The 16947-nt window shown below is 41.7% G+C and overlaps 1 protein-coding gene across 2 annotated transcripts in view; it reads right to left on the bottom strand.

The window, feature by feature from the left end:
- The window catches only part of LOC307125786 (NACHT, LRR and PYD domains-containing protein 3-like), a 73267-nt gene that overhangs the window by 16649 nt on the left and 39671 nt on the right, over positions 1–16947 (bottom strand). Inside the window, exons 10-11 of one of the 2 annotated variants that reach the window (XM_079815901.1) lie at positions 8068–8114; positions 1–624 (exon numbers count right to left, since the gene is read on the bottom strand). The exon at positions 1–624 is cut by the window's left edge and continues 140 nt beyond it. In XM_079815901.1, coding sequence (XP_079672027.1) covers positions 2–624; positions 8068–8114 — 670 coding nt within the window. In that variant the 3' untranslated portion in view covers position 1. The remainder of the gene's footprint in view (positions 625–8067; positions 8115–16947) is intronic. The other variant, XM_079815902.1, reaches the window with a different exon arrangement.

The raw sequence follows: 16947 nt of genomic DNA, 5'->3' as shown, positions 1-16947 counted from the left end.
ATCAGTTAGTGTGTGTGTGTGTGTGTGTGTGTGTGTGTGTGTGTTGTTTAATGTGACACAGAGACACTGAAGAGTATAAAGAATCAACTCTAAATCCAGCACAGAGGGGTTCAGTGAATGTGTGTGTGAATGTGTGTAAGTGTGTGAGTGTGTGTGTGTCAGAGACGCTGTAGAAGGACAGAGTGCCGGCCGACACGTCCACAAACACTCCAACTCTCTTACAGGAGGCAGAAGCAGCAGCAGCAGCAGAAGCAGAAGCAGAGACAGCAGTGGAGTTACTAGAGACAGCAGTGGAGTTATTATTGTGACGGACAGTGAGTCTGTGATCAGAGCAGCTCAGACTCCAGGACTTCTCATTCAGTCCAAACCAACAGTCACTCCCTCCTTTCCTCTCGATTCCTTTATAAGCCACTGATATATGAACATCTCCTCCAGTCCATTCCGCCTCCCAGTAACAGCGTCCAGTCAGACTCTCTCTACACAGAACCTGAGGACAATACTCAAATCTGTCTGGATGATCAGGATACGGCTGCCTCTGATACACACGCGTCACCTTTCTGTTCTCCTCAGACAGACGGAGGAGAGTGTTTGCTGTGTTTGGATCCAGTGTGAGATCACAGGCGTCTGAACACAAGAACACACACATCACAACTCAACATTTACAACTGGATAAAAACATTCAACACAAACGTTTGAGAGTGTGAGAGTTGTAAAAGCTCAAAGTGTGAATGTTTTGAAGGCAATAGAGCAGGGGTGGAGCGGGTGGAGCAAATCATCTACAGGGTTTATTATACTCAACAATATTTCAGTTATTAGAAATATAACATGGAGCTGCTTTTACTCTTAATCTCCGTCATATGCAAAATAATACAAGTTTCAGTTTCACAAGCATTTGAAACCATTCCTAAAAAAATATGAAAATATTTATTGAAATGTGTAGATTTGTAATGTTCTCTCTGAAAATCACATGACACTTTTCCTGAATATTAAACGTCCCACAGTTTGAGGAGTCATTTTCCACAGTGGCAACAATCAGTGTTTGATTTGGTCTCATGGAAAGTGAAGCTCTGAGCTTAAGTTCAGATGCAAATGTAGATCTATAGACTGACTGATTCTAGTGTTGCTATGTGGTTGCTAGGGTACTCTGGGTGGTTGCCAGGGTACTCTGGGTGGTTACTAGGATGTTCCTATGCGGTTGCTAGGTACTTGGGGTGGTTGCTAGGGTGTTGCTGAGTAGTTGCTAGGGTACTCGAGGTGGTTGCTAGGGTACTTGGGGTGGTTGCTAGGGTGTTGCTGTGCGGTTGCTAGGCTACTCAGGATGGTTGCTAGGATGTGCCTAGGCGGTTGCTAGGTACTTGGGGTGGTTGCTAGGGTGTTTCTATGTGGTTGCTAGGGTACTCAGGATGGTTGCTAGGATGTTCCTAGGCGGTTGCTAGGTACTTGGGGTGGTTGCTAAGGTGGTGCTGAGTAGTTGCTAGGGTACTCGAGGTGGTTGCTAGGGTGTTATGCGGTTGCTAGGGTACTTGGGGTGGTTGCTAGGATGTTGCTGTGCGGTTGCTAGGATACTTGGGGTGGTTTGCTAAGGTGTTGCTGTGCGTTTGCTAGGGTACTCAGGCTGTTTGCTAAGATCTTCCAAGGTGGTTGCTAGGTACTTGGGGTGGTTGCTAGGGTGTTGCTGTGCAGTTGCTAGGGTACTCAAGGTGGTTGTTAGGGTGTTTCTATGTGGTTGCTAGGGTACTCAGGGTGGTTGCTAGGATGTTCCTTGGCGGTTGCTAGGTACTTGGGGTGGTTGCTAGGGTGTTTCTGTGCAGTTGCTAGGGTACTCAAGGTGGTTGTTAGGGTGTTTCTATGTGGTTGCTAGGGTATTCAGGTTGGTTGCTAGGATGATCCTAAGCGGTTGCTTGATACTTGAGCTGGTTGCTAGGGTGTTGCTGAGTAGTTGCTATGGTACTCGAGGCGGTTTGCTAGGGTGTAATACGGTTGCTAGGGTACTTGGTGTGGTTGCTAGGGTGTTATGCTGTTGCTAGGGTACTTGGGGTGGTTGCTAGGATGTTGCTGTGCGGTTGCTAGGGTACTTAGGGTGGTTGCTAGGTTGTTGTTATGCAGTTGCTAGGGTACTCAGGCTCTTTGCTAGGATCTTCCTAGGCGGTTGCTAGGTACTTGGGGTGGTTGCTAGGGTGTTGCTGTGCAGTTGCTAGGGTACTCAATGCGGTTGTTAGGGTGTTTCTATGTGGTTGCTAGGATGTTCCTAGGCGGTTGCTTGGTACTTGAGCTGGTTGCTAGGGTGTTGCTGACTAGTTGCTAGGGTACTCGATGTGGTTGTTAGGGTGTTTCTATGTGGTTGCTAGGGTATTCAGGTTGGTTGCTAGGATGATCCTAGGCGGTTGCTAGGGTACTCAGGCTGTTTGCTAGGATCTTCCTAGGCGGTTGCTAGGTACTTGGGGTGGTTGCTAGGGTGTTGCTGTGCAGTTGCTAGGGTACTCAAAGTGGTTGCTAGGGTGTTTCTATGTGGTTGCTAGGTACTTGGGGTGGTTGCTAGGTTGTTGCTGAGTAGTTGCTAGGGTACTCGAGATGGTTGCTAGGGTGTTAAGCGGTTGCTAGGATACTTGGGGTGGTTTGCTAAGGTGTTGCTGTGCATTTGCTAGGGTACTCAGGCTGTTTGCTAAGATGTTCCTAGGTGGTTGCTAGGATCCTTAGGGTGGTTGCTAGGTTGTTGTTATGCGGTTGCTAGGGTACTCAGGCTGTTTGTTAGGATCTTCCTAGGCGGTTGCTAGGTACTTGGGGTGGTTGCTAGGGTGTTGCTGCGCAGTTACTAGGGTACTCAAGGTGGTTGCTAGGGTACTCAGGGTGGTTGCTAGGATGTTCCTAGGCGGTTGCTAGGTACTTGGGGTGGTTGCTAGGGTGTTGCTGTGCAGTTGCTAGGGTACTCAAGGTGGTTGCTAGGGTGTTTCTATGTGGTTGGTAGGGTACTCAGGGTGGTTGCTAGGATGTTCCTAAGCGGTTGCTAGGTAATTGGGGTGGTTGCTAGGGTGTTGCTGTGCGGTTGCTAGGGTACTCAGGCTATTTGCTAGGATGTTCCTAGGCGGTTGCTAGGGTACTTAGGGTGGTTGCTAGGTTGTTGTTATGCGGTTGCTAGGGTACTCAGGCTGTTTGCTAGGATCTTCCTAGGTGGTTGCTAGGTACTTGCTAGGGTGTTGCTTTGCAGTTGCTAGGGTACTCAAGGTGGTTGCTAGAGTACTCAGGGTGGTTGCTAGGGTGTTGCTGTGCAGTTGCTAGGGTACTCAAGGTGGTTGCTAGGGTGTTTCTATGTGGTTGGTAGGGTACTCAGGGTGGTTGCTAGGATGTTCCTAAGCGGTTGCTAGGTAATTGGGGTGGTTGCTAGGGTGTTGCTGTGCGGTTGCTAGGGTACTCAGGCTATTTGCTAGGATGTTCCTAGGCGGTTGCTAGGGTACTTAGGGTGGTTGCTAGGTTGTTGTTATGCGGTTGCTAGGGTACTCAGGCTGTTTGCTAGGATCTTCCTAGGTGGTTGCTAGGTACTTGGGGTGGTTGCTAGGGTGTTGCTTTGCAGTTGCTAGGATACTCAAGGTTGTTGCTAGGGTGTTTCTATGTGGTTGCTAGGGTACTCAGGGTGGTTTCTAGGATGTTCCTAGGCGGTTGCAAACACTGCACTCGTCCTGTCTGAGGAGAACAGAAAGGTGACGTGTGTGGATCAGAGGCAGCCGTATCCTGATCATCCAGACAGATTTGAGTATTTTTCCTCCATCATCCCTGTACCTAAGATCAGTAAACCCTCTTGCCTAAATGACTATCGTCCAGTGGCTCTCACATCTTTAGTCATGAAGGTCTTTGAGAGACTCATTAAAAACAACATTTGCTCCTCCATTCCTGACACTTTGGACCCTCTTCAGTTTGCCTATCGTCCCAATAGATCGACTGAAGATGCCATTTCTCACGTCCTTCACTCCTGCCTCACTCACATCGACAGCAAAAGTGGGAACTATGTCAGGCTGCTATTTATTGACTATAGCTCAGCCTTTAACACCATAGTTCCCATTAAGCTAACACACAAACTCCTGGATCTAGGCCTGAATTCTTCTCTCTGCCTCTGGATTGAAGATTTCCTCACTGGCAGACCCCAGGCGGTGAGAGTAGGCCAGTTCACCTCCACCTCCATCACCCTGAGTGTTGGAGCTCCACAGGGCTGTGTGCTGAGTCCCCTGCTCTACTCTCTCTACACCCATGACTGTTTGTCCACACACAGCTCCACCTCTATCATCAAGTTTGCTGATGATACTGTTGTCCTGGGTCTCATCTCCAACAACAATGAGACGGCATACTTGGACGAAGTGGAGCAACTGACATCATGGTGCCAGGACAACTGTCTCTCTCTGAATGTTAACAAGACCAAAGAACTGATTGTGGACTTCAGGAAGAGACAGCATCGGTCATACTCCCCTCTCATGATCAGCGGGACACCGGTAGAGAGAGTGAGCAGCTTCAAATACCTGGGTGTGAACATCTCCGAGGATCTGACCTGGACTACACACATCCAGACACAGGTGAAAAAAGCCAGGCAAAGACTGTACCACCTGCGCCAGCTGAGGAAATTCAGGGTTTCACCAGCCATCCTGAAAACTTTCTATCGAGGGGCGATAGAAAGTGTCCTGACTCAGTGCATCACAGCGTGGTACGGGAACAGCACCAGTCACGACTGCAAAGCCCTGCAAAGAGTGGTGCGCTTATCCGAGCGCATCTCAGGCTCAGCTCTCCCGTCTCTGCAGGACATCTACACCAAACGCTGCAGAGGTAGAGCTACCAAAATCATCAGAGACATTAATCACCCTGCAAACTCTCACTTCACCCTGCTGCCATCTGGTAAGCGCTTCCGTAGCCTGATGGCAAAGACTGAAAGACTCAGGAGGAGTTTCTTCCCCCAGGCCATCAGACTCCTGAACTCAGTCACGTGACTTCACTTCACCCCGCACACGCATAAACATACAGTTTAAACATTAACATCCACATACTGCCATTGCACTGCACTTTACTTTCCTATTGTTACTGCGTAACAACCTGTAATAAACCTTGCACATTATACTTCTTTATATATACATATTATATATTTTATGTTAACCACTTATTTTTAAGTCTACAGTTTATCTCACTTATCATATCCACATATTTTTTATATTTTTATTTTTATCTTATTTCCTATTTTTATCTTTTACTTGATTTATTTATAATTCTACTTATGTTAATACTTTTTATTCTAATTTTATTCTATTTCTATTTTAATTTCTTGTAACTGTTATTTGCACTGTCCATGGAGCGGACCTGTTTACATTTCACTGCCAGTTGTATATTGTGTATATAACTGTGTATGTGACAAATAAAACTCTTGAAAATTGAAATTGCTAGGAACTTGGGGTGGTTGCTAGGCTGTTGCCGAGTAGTTGCTAGGGTACTGGAGGTGGTTGCTAGGGTGTTATGCGGTTGCTAGGTACTTGGGGTGGTTGCTAGGGTTTTGTTTTGCAGTTGCTAGGGTACTCAAGGTGGTTGCTAGGGTGTTTCTATGTGGTTGCTAGGGTACTCAGGGTGGTTACTAGGATGTTCCTAGGCGGTTTGCTAGGAACTTGGGGTGGTTGCTAGGCTGTTGTCGAGTAGTTGCTAGGGTACTGGAGGTGGTTGCTAGGGTACTTGGGGTAGCTGCTAGGGTGTTGCTGTGCGGTTGCTAGGGTACTCAGGCTGTTTGCTAGGATGTTCCTAGGCGGTTGCTAGGGTACTTAGGGTGGTTGCTAGGTTGTTGTTATGCGGTTGCTAGGGTACTTGGGGTGGTTGCTAGGTTGTTGTTATGCGGTTGCTAGGGTACTTGGGGTGGTTGCTAGGGTGTTGCTGTGTGGTTACTAGGGTACTCAGGCTGTTTGCTAGGATGTTCCTAGGCGGTTGCTAGGTACTTGGGTGGTTGCTAGGGTTTTGCTGTGCAGTTCCTAGGGCACTCAAGATGGTTGCTAGGGTGTTATGCAGTTGCTAGGGTACTTGGGGTGGTTGCCAGGGTGTTGCTGTGCGGTTTGCTAGGGTACTCAGGCTGTTTGCTAGGATGTTCCTAGGCGGTTGCTAGGGTACTTAGGGTGGTTGCTAGGTTGTTGTTATGCGGTTGCTAGGGTACTTGGGGTGGTTTCTAGGGTGTTGCTGTGCGGTTGCTAGGGTACTCAGACTGTTTGTTAGGATCTTCCTAGGCGGTTGCTAGGTACTTGGGGTGGTTGCTAGGGTGATATTGCGCAGTTGCTAAGGTACTCAAGGTGGTTGCTAGGGTACTCAGGGTGGTTGCTAGGATGTTCCTAGGCGGGCGGTTGCTAGGTACTTGGGGTGGTTGCTAGGGTGTTGCTGCGCAGTTGCTAGCGAGTTGCTAAGGTATTCTCGGTGGTTACTAGGGTGTTGCTAGTACTCGGGTACATTACTAGGGTGTTGCTATGCATTTGCTAGGATACTCTGGGTGGTCGCTAAGGTGATAGATAGATGGATGGATGGATGGATGGATGGATGGATAGATGGATGGAAAGCTTAAATGAGTCTAATGAGCCTCATCAACTGTCAAATTTTGAATTTTGACAGTTGTAGTTTGAACAGGCGTGGCTCATTTGAACATCCTGTCTATGAAGAAAAGCAATTGGAGAGAAAAGCTATTTAAAATGTGCATTTAAAATGATTTATTAATGTACTTTGTATTGTTTTATTAATATACGTTTTAAAACATGAATTAAATAAACAGTTTTTAATGTGTCTATTTATTTATACATTTAAAATGTTTTTGTAAATGTATTGTTTTATTGTTTTATTAAACTACATTTAAAAAACATGAAATAAACAACTTTAAATATATCTATTAATTTGTCCATTTAAAAGTGATTTATTTAGATAGATTTTTATGTTTGAATTATTAAATTGATAAATTGATTCTTCATTTTATTTTTAAGTGTCACTCCTGGTCCTCCATACCCATCAGTGTCGGCTCAGTTGAAAAGATAAAGATAAAAAAAATCTATTTTAGAAACGGTTTCTATTTCTGCGACGTTGCGGCTTGAACAATAACACAAAACATGGCAAATGACGTGGTGTTGAGTCGCATGTAGTTATGACACAGTGTGAGTTTGGTGGATGTAGAGTTAAAGGGATAGTTCACCCAAAAACGAAACCCAAAAGTTTATCTGCTTACCCCTAAGGCATCCAAGATGTAGGTGTCTTCGTTTCTTCAGTAGAACACAAATGAAGATTTTTAACTCCAACCGTTGCTGTGTGTCACTCATATAATGCTTGTCAATGGAGACAAATTCTATTAGAGTAAAAAAAACATGGACAGGCAACTTCAAATTAAACCCTGCAGCTCGTGACGACACATTGATGTCTTAAGACACGAAACGATCGGTTTCTAAAAGAAACCCAATGGTATTTATGCAAATATATCACCTCATATCAGACGAACGCTCTGCAGACTGCCATCACTTCCCGTGAGTGAGGTAAAAATTCTGGCCGGGTCATAGACATATACATAGATACCTCATTAGTGCCTGCGTGGATCATGGTGTGGATCGCTCGAATGAGGAATCTACGTATACATATCTATGACCCGGCCGCTATTTTGACCTCACTCACGGGAAGTGATGGCAGTCTGGAGAGCTAAAGCGTTCGTCTGATATGAGGTGAAATTAATTGCATAAATACCATTCGGTTTCTCTCAGAAACCGATCGTTTCGTGTCTTAAGACATCAATGTGTCGTCACGAGCCGCAGGGTTTAATTTGAAGTTGTCTGTCCATGTTTTTTTTACTCTAATAGAATTCGACCCCATTGACAAGCATTATATGAGTGACACACAGCAACGGTTGGAGTTAAAAATCTTCATTTGTGTTCTACTGAAGAAACGAAGACACCTACATCTTGGATGCCTTAGGGGTAAGCAGGAGGAGGAGTTAATCTAGAGATTTAGTCTAAGAAGAATAATAAGCTTAAATAGTAGATCAGTTCACTTTTTCAAACAAAACAACAAACACTAAAACTGTGCTTGAGGACTTACATTTGTGTAGTCTTGATGTAATCCTGAACTCTCCTCCGTGATCCACACTAGAAACACACAAACACACACACAATGATTGTTATACTGTACAAACTGTATATTCGATCCCCCTTCACTAAACCTACCCATCACACAAAACTTTCTGCATTTTTACATTCAAATAAGCATCATCTGTGACCTGCCTGTGAAACCCCGGCTAAAGTCCATAATCTATTTATGAGATTAAAGTCGGCATGAAACGGAAGTTGAGATCGTCTTTTTCTCCTTATTGTGACGTATATCCGATTGAAACGGCTTCTGAAATTAGAAAAAAATGTAGGGCGAGGCTTGATTTCGTCCTTCGGGAATTGATTGGATCGTTGGAAGTTGGGCGTTGCTAACAAAATGGAGGCAGATTTGAAGTTTGCACTCAGTTGTGGAGAAAAACTTAATCTATCTCTTACATAAATGTATTTTCTTTCTAAATCTTTTCTACATAATGTTACTGAGCATATTTCCTCACTTTTCGCTGGTTTATGCTACAGATTTTACTGATTTTAAGCCTTTTATGGCTTTATTTCTGTAAAGCTTTTTTCTCAGCTCTCCCTTATAAGGGGGGCGCGCCGTAAGCGCGTTCACACGCTGCATTCCTCAGTGCGAGTCGTCACGATAAGCTGTTCGTCCGACTATATTGAGTAATTTTTACATTAAAAAAAGCTTTTATTTCTCATATATTTCTCTCTTTTTGCCTCAAGTCCTTCTTGAAGAAGGTATTGTGTATACCGAGAAAAATGCACCTAACCACGATCAGTGACAGGTTTATGAGAGGAGGTGCAGAAACGAGACGGGGCGATAACCCCGCCCTCGCGCCATAGCACATGACCGGGAGAGAAGAGAGGTCGTTTCATGGGGGAGGGAAAGTTAACATATTTGATTAAAGATTATAAGGGTAAATAAATTTTTAAAAAATAATGAAGTGCACAGATAAATCAGTTATAGTAAACACTACAATATTAATATAAAAATACAAATTGTAAAATTTGATTTCATGCCGCCTTTAAGAGTCAAAGTAGTCATAGACATAAAAATGATCAAAACAGGTCATTGTGATTATTGCTGTAAATGAAAAAATTATACCAAGGGCTTCGAGATTTTTTATTCATAATATGATAAATACTGAAATTAATTAATTTTATTGACACTCCGTTTTATTAATTTGCATAGAAAAATCCCGGACGTGGGCTTCTTAAATATTTATTTGAATCGTCTCTTTGTTTACTCTCGGCGCAGAAACACCTGCTGATTCTCGTATCATTCGGTTCAGAAACTTCTTTTCTACAAAGTGCAAACAGACCATAATATCAATCCACACAAGCAACAATCAGGTCAGTGTCGGGAAAGGCAAGGAAACTGTGACTTAAGCTAGATTCAGGAACAGTTTATTTGTTTTGTAACTCCAGATTCTGCCAATATATCATCTTATTTTAAAGACATTTTATGGCTGCTATGTGTCAAGATAATTCGGTTTCTGGATGCTGATGCGCTGGGTTGATGTGTTCCCTCTCTGACAGGGCGGCACACAAGGCGTGAGGAACAGAAGACAGATGATTGTTTAAACCGTTTGTATGCTTTACTAGATTTTTGTGTAATTGCCCCAAATTATGTCATAATCTAGTCTCTGGAGGATGATGGTGATGACTAGAGCCGTGAATATAATCGTTTTTCTGATGCTGATGTAAATGATTCTGCAACAACATAGGCCTAGTGCTTTTAAAGTAAAGAACGAGTATTATAGCCCATATTAATAAAAAAAAGTTGCGCTTGTCCTTCGTAAGCAAAGCACTTGCGTCTGATGTTTGGTTTCGGTTTGTAGTCTATACGAATAGAACATGCATGAATGAGGAAATTAAGTGCAGGACATGCTTGATATAAAGAGTTATTAAGTGCAATAAGCCATGAACAATATCTCAAATGTGTTACTGACACATGACACACCCGAAGTGTGTGCACATAAAGACACCTCTGACAGCGCACGATCCTGAGATTAGCTCTCTTTAACGCCGTACGTTGCTCTTGAATGCTCAGATACACACAGAATTACAGTAGCCCATTTCAAAATATCTGTCTTGCCGAGTATTCATGCAAAGTATTCATCTGTTTTGTCTTAAGTGAACGTTTGGGCAAACACATCTGATGCTTAACATTACATCCTATTAGAAACGTGCATTAGGTCTTTAAGCCTAAATATGAATGATAATCAAACAATAAAAGAAAAGAACCAGCAGGTGCTGAAGACCGAAACAGACATTCCCAAGAGAATACAGATATTCATCTCACAAAGACGTTGGTGAGTATTTAGCACTGAAATTATTCTCCAGAGTTTTGCTTTATGACGCGGTATGAAGTTTAAAAGACATTTTGTAGAATCACGAGTTTATGCATTCATTGGTTTCATGCGTAGGCTCGTTTACCTCGTTTACTCTAATGCATAGCTGTCAACAATGAACATTGAAAATAAGGGAGATATCCCGGAATCCATCCACAAAATAAGGGATTTTTTTTTTAGACGATTCTTACCCACAAACTTAAAAAAAAAAGAGTCTAAAGAGTATATAACTACACAACATATTTTGATTTTGGCCGTCAGCGTCCTGATCCATCATCGCACATCACACTCATCTATACTCTCCTTGAAGTTTACTTCCCGCTCCTTTTCCCTCTTCCTCCCGCCCCCGCCGCTGCAACTGTCTTCTTCTTCTTCGATAGTAGCCTAAGCCAGTGTTTCCCAACCTTTTTTCAGTCATGGCACCCTTTGAAAATGTTCTCCATTTTGTGGCACCCCCTATCATATGTTACGCTAGGGGTGTAACGGTACAGATTGCTCACAGTTCGGTTTGTATCACGGTTTTAGGTTCACCGTTTTGGTACGGTTAAGTATTTGCTATGTTCAGGGAAAAAAGGACTGCTGTCAAATAAAAATAAAGAAAATAATAAGAACAAATCATTTAAATACAAGCAGCAGCACAAATAAATACTATCGAGCAAAGATACTAATAAAATAAACTATGCTTTTCAGGTTTTTCAGGTACGTCTAACATTAGTTTTCACTAAAGACGTCGTTACAAAGTCCATCTCACTACAGTGGTTCTAAAATAACTTTATGAATCGGCGAGAATAGTTTTTGTGTGCAAAAAAACCCTAAATAACGACTTATATAGTGATGACGATTTCAAAACAAGGCATCATGAAGCTTCGAAGCGTTATGAATCATTGAGTCGAATCAGCAGTTTGGATCGGCAAATTTCAGCAGTTTGGCGGTTTGACACGCGATCCGAATCATGGTTCGACTCACTGATTCATAACGCTTCGAAGCTTCATGAGGCCGTGTTTTGAAATCGTCATCACTATATAAGTCGTTATTTAGGGGGTTTTTTTGCGCACAAAAACTATTCTTGCCGATTCATAAAGTTATTTTAGAACCACTGTAGTGAGATGGACTTTGTAACGATGTCTTTAGTACCTTTTAAGGGTCTTGAGAGTGAACCGTGCATTGTGCCAATGGAGGCCTTTCAGAGCCCTCAGATTTCAACTAAAATATCTTCATTTGTGTTCCGAAGATCAATGGAGGTCTTACGGGTGTCGAACGACATGAGGGTAAGTAATTAATGACAGAATTTTCATTTTTGGGTGAACTAACCCTTTAAGGCATATACAGACTATGTCTGCTAGAATACTCATCAAGATGGACATGTTGACATACTTTTTTGCATGAGTTTGTCCGTTCAAGAGCAACACTTGAAAGAGAACAATATTTGCGCGCTGTGAGACGTGTGCGCGCTTTCGGATGAGTGCACAGAGACAAATTTTCTCACAGCGCGCGCGACTTCTCATTCACGTCTTCTGGCACTAAACCCGGGTGATGACAGCGAAAATGACTGGTCATATTCGAACATACAGCATGCAATGAACAAAGTTTACAAAGAGAGAATTATTTGAAAAATTTTAACAAAAAAATATATATATTTAAAGGACTTTTACACGGCACCCCTGCTCTCGTCAGACGGCACCCCGGTTGGGAAACACTGGCCTAAGCTACTGTCTGTGTACTGCCACCTGCTTGACTGGAGGTCTAGCAACCCAAGAGCAAGCCACTTCACAGACAGATAGTTGCGTGTTCTGAGTTAACACAATCAGAACGTAAAAATACGGGATATTTTACGGGAAAATACTAAAACGGGAAGACAGCGGGAAAAGAGCTAAAATACGCGAGAAACCTGGAAAAATCGGGAAGATTGACAGCTATGCTCTAATGGTAGCCAATAGTTTTATTTTCCTCATGTCTTATCTTTCTAAAATAATAGGTAATAAGTTAATTAAGTAATTTGTGTGATATGTGTGCCATGCGACCCGGTGCCGTTAGATTGCATTTGGAGTCGGCCTCTTTCAGGGCTTGAGTTATTGCCTTTTAATATCAAACACGTCAAGCTCGTGATTTTCTTATTCATCCATTAATTCATCTCATCCTCATAATATAATGAAGTAACTTCTGTTCTGTCATTTGCCAGATGTGATGCAGGGGAACTTTGTCATTAATGTTAGTTTTTTATTTTTATTTGCAGGTTTTTAGCCTATGCAGTGCCGCGTTTTCTTCACCACATTAAGACATCCTGTTATGCAGAAGACTTATTGAATGTATTCAGAGTTTTTCCTTATTGAAAATAAGGTATTTTCACCAAATACCCTGTGTTTACTTGTTAATAAAGTAATATGATAAAATATCAACCCTGTTGTCTGTGTTCTGTATTTTGCTTAATATATTTAGGCTATGCTTTTAGTCATTTTTGTCTTTTGGGCAGTGAGAAATAAACAATTGTGACTACAATTTAAAACATTTAATTGGACCAATCTCACAGTTTCACTGTAAAACATTTCTCCAATTCAAAATTTTCTAGTGACCGATGACATCTACATTTTTTAGTTGGCCAAATTGAATTTCTGTGAATAAAATTTTATCAATTCACAGAAAATCAATTTGGCCAACTGAAAAATTTAGATGTGATCGGTCACTAGAAAATTTTAAATTGGAGAGGCCTGACATTTTTTACTGTGTTGGTAAATTAAAATTTTCCATTGGCTAAACATATTATTAGACTGTTGCCACAATGGATAAAATTCAATTCACAGAAATTCAATTTGGCCAATTGAAAAATTTAGATGTGATCGCTCACTAGAAAATGTTGAATTGGAGAGGCCTTACATTTTTTACAGTGTACTGTATTAAATTATAGTTTAGCCTTAATTATTAGCTTATTCTGGTCAATAAACTTAAATATCACTCAATAAGTGCCATAATTAATAATGTTAACAGGAGGTCAAATTGTCTTTATTACACTATTTTAGCAATTTATAACAGCAAAACCAGCAGTAATTAAACATAACTACTAGCTTATTGTTCAGTTAACAGAATAGCATAGAAATCTAATTTCATCACTACACAAAAATAATATATGGCTTATTAAGTTGTAAGTAATGGCTAAAAGGCGTTTCCTGTACATTCAGTTAATCATTAATTTATAGTATAAATGTGTATCTTTCAAATGTTTAATAATATTTGTATATAATGGCTAATATGCCCTTACTATATATTAAGTTAATCATTGATTACTGATGTGTCCATCCATAATTGTAAACAAGTAAATCATCATCGCTTCCGTAGCCTGATGGCAAAGACTGAAAGACTCAGGAGGAGTTTCTTCCCCCAGGCCATCAGACTCCTGAACTCAGTCACGTGACTTCACTTCACCCCGCACACGCATAAACATACAGTTTTTTAACATTAACATCCACATACTGCCATTGCACTGCACTTTACGTTCCTATTGTTACTGCGTAACAACCTGTAATAAACCTTGCACATTATACTTCTTTATATATACATATATATATATTTTATGTTAAAGGTCCCATGGCATGAAATTTTCATTTTATGAGGTTTTTCAACATTAATATGAGTTCCCCTAGCCTGAATATTGTCCCCAAGTGGATAGAAATGTTGCTCAGTGTAAACCTGAGTTCTGGCTGTCTCTCTCTGCCTTTGAGAAAATGACAGGCCAGACGAGCCAATCCTGAAGTCTCCTGGTTTGACGTCCAAGCAGGAACGGTTACCTCCCTTTCCTCCGCCCAGAGAATCTGGCACGCCCATGCAAACGCTCGAGAGATCATTCCTTGTGAACGAGTGAATGCTGGCAGTTTGGATGTACAAATGAAAACAGAAGTCTTTTTTCAGTTCCTTCTGATCTGTGATCAGTAATTTCTGATGTGTAGCTAATTATTTATTATTCGTGCACACAATGCGGCTTCTCTCTCTCCAGACAGAACGGTGTTTTCGTGTTTTCTATCTTGTGAGTCAGTGTTTTTGTACGTCCTCGTCGCGTCTATCGGTTCTAAAATGTGCATACAGTCATGAGTTTCTGCTCAACATCGGCCTCACACACGCCGAAGCTCGAGCTGACCGGTCGGCCTTCAACATCCCCGACCCCCAGTACTGCATCTGGCCCACAGCGGAGGCACCAAATGCGGCGTGAGATTAAGCAGAAGGGGGGTAAGCGTGAGCATATTCGGGCTAGCCAGCCTAGCCCCACAATAAACTGAATTACATTCGATTACTGCTGTTGTGTCTTTGTTTGCGCTGTGTAACTTACTCAACGCGCGTCACTGACGCTTTTATTTTATTTTAAAAATAATGCTATTATCAACACTTACTTTTAACTCGTTCATCTCGACAGCTGTAATGGTACTTTGCATGTTACAAAGTTGGTAATAATGATGAATACGGGCTCGGTGTGACTGGGACTCGTGTTTATTCAGAACTCTCAGATACAAACACAATAAACTCGCGCTGACTGACAGTGCTCTCATAACTTAGTAGTTACTATAAATAACTTTGTTAGCAATCGCTGATCTCCGTCTCTGGTACGTTAGTGATGTCCGGTTCGCGAACGATCTTTCTTTTGAACCGGTTCTTTTTAGTGAACCGAATCAGTTCACCAAATCGGACTGAATCGTTCTAAACGGTTCGCGTCTCCAGTCAGCGCTGATCCATAATTTACTAAAGTTACTAACTTTCTGACATGAGTGACAGTCCCTCCGACTAGAAATAGACTAATAACCTGAAGTATATGCTGTAACTACAACAGTTCAGACATGCTGAGAACTGATGTGAAGTGAACTCAGGTCCATCCGTCTCTCTGGCAGCAGCTCGTGCCTGCTCGTGCCTCATAGACCAAGTTAAACCACGCCCCCTCCGCTCATTTAAAATACAAAGATGTCAGCCAATCACAACAGTGGGCGTTTTTACTGAAGTCTCACAGTAGACACGCCTCTTGAAGCAGGGCATTCAGCCACAGGGCAAACATCAGTATTGAAAAAATGCCTTTTATTTCTAAATTATGACATTTTATGATGTAAAAGTCATACTAACAATATAAGTACACCTCAGGAAACATTATAAAATAATAGAAAAATGCCATGCCATGGGACCTTTAACCACTTATTTTTAAGTCTACAGTTTATCTCACTTATCATATCCACTTATTTTTATATTTTTATTTTTATATTTGTATTTTTATCTTATTTCCTATTTTTATCTTTTACTTGATTTATTTATAATTCTACTTATGTTAATACTTTTTATTCTAATTTTATTCTATTTCCATTTTAATTTCTTGTAACTGTTATTTGCACTGTCCATGGAGCGGACCTGTTTACATTTCACTGCCAGTTGTATATTGTGTATATAACTGTGTATGTGACAAATAAAACTCTTGAATCTTGAATCTTGAATCAATTACTTGTTTATTTATGCTTAACTAATGCTTAATTGTGAACAAGTTAATCATTAATTAATGCTTAACTAATGCATTATTCTGGACCAGGCCCTGTTCTAGGCATCTATAGAAGGGCTTGCAGATATCCTTGGTGGGCTTGTTTTTTTTTTTTTGGCGTTGGGGGGTGGGTGATACACTGGATGGATGGATGGATGGATGGATGGATGGATGTCTCGTGTTTTTAACAGCAAAAACGCATCCTGTGTGAATTGGATGACATTTTTGTTGAAAGTCTTATTTTAGCTTTAACCCTTTGCCTGTCACCCCCCATTTTGGCAAGTGGAGCATTTTGACATACACAGAATAAAAAGGCTGCTGCTCATAAGTCATTCCGAATAGACTGTCGTGTTTTAAACGCGCATCTGATGTGTTAGCGCTCTCTGTGCAGCGTGTGCTTTCCGTGCAGCGAGCAGACTCACGTGTGAATGTAAACACAAGGCGTCAGTGAGTTTTTTTTCCGCCTCTAGAGGCCGCTCTCATGCTATATACTGCCAGCAGATCCTTCTCAGAGCTCTCGTACTGTGTAATGACAGCGCTTCCGTCTCAGCCGCTCCAGCAACAGACGCATCACGGAAAAACTATCGGTGTGGATTTTTGCCGATAACCGATTGTTCCACCAATCAACTATCGGTGCCGATTAATCGGCAAAAATTATGAATCGGTCGACCTCTATAAGAGTGTGATGTTTTAACGAGCAGTGGATGTTGAACAACAGTAATCTGGGGCTGTCGGCGATCCTCGACACTAAAGGGGTTAAATAAAATGCTAAGATTTTTACTTTTCTACTCTCCAGTGATAATTTGGAAAGAAAACAGAATGGAAGCTTATATGTTATGAATGCAATTTTAATTGCAGGAAAAGGGACAATTAAATGCTACAAAGAATGTGTTTTTTCATTTCCTACTTTTCTATCATTTTCAAATGTAAACATCAACCTAGACCTGTTTGAATGTTGCGCTCGCATCTCACTTCCATACCTCTGCAGAGTAGCATGCATGATGCAGCTTTCTAAAAC

Source organism: Gobio gobio (genome assembly GCF_949357685.1).
Source record: "Gobio gobio genome assembly, chromosome: 1".
Lineage (NCBI taxonomy): Eukaryota > Metazoa > Chordata > Actinopteri > Cypriniformes > Gobionidae > Gobio > Gobio gobio.
Note: the sequence above shows the minus strand (reverse complement) of the source record. Positions and strands in the feature narration are given on the sequence as shown.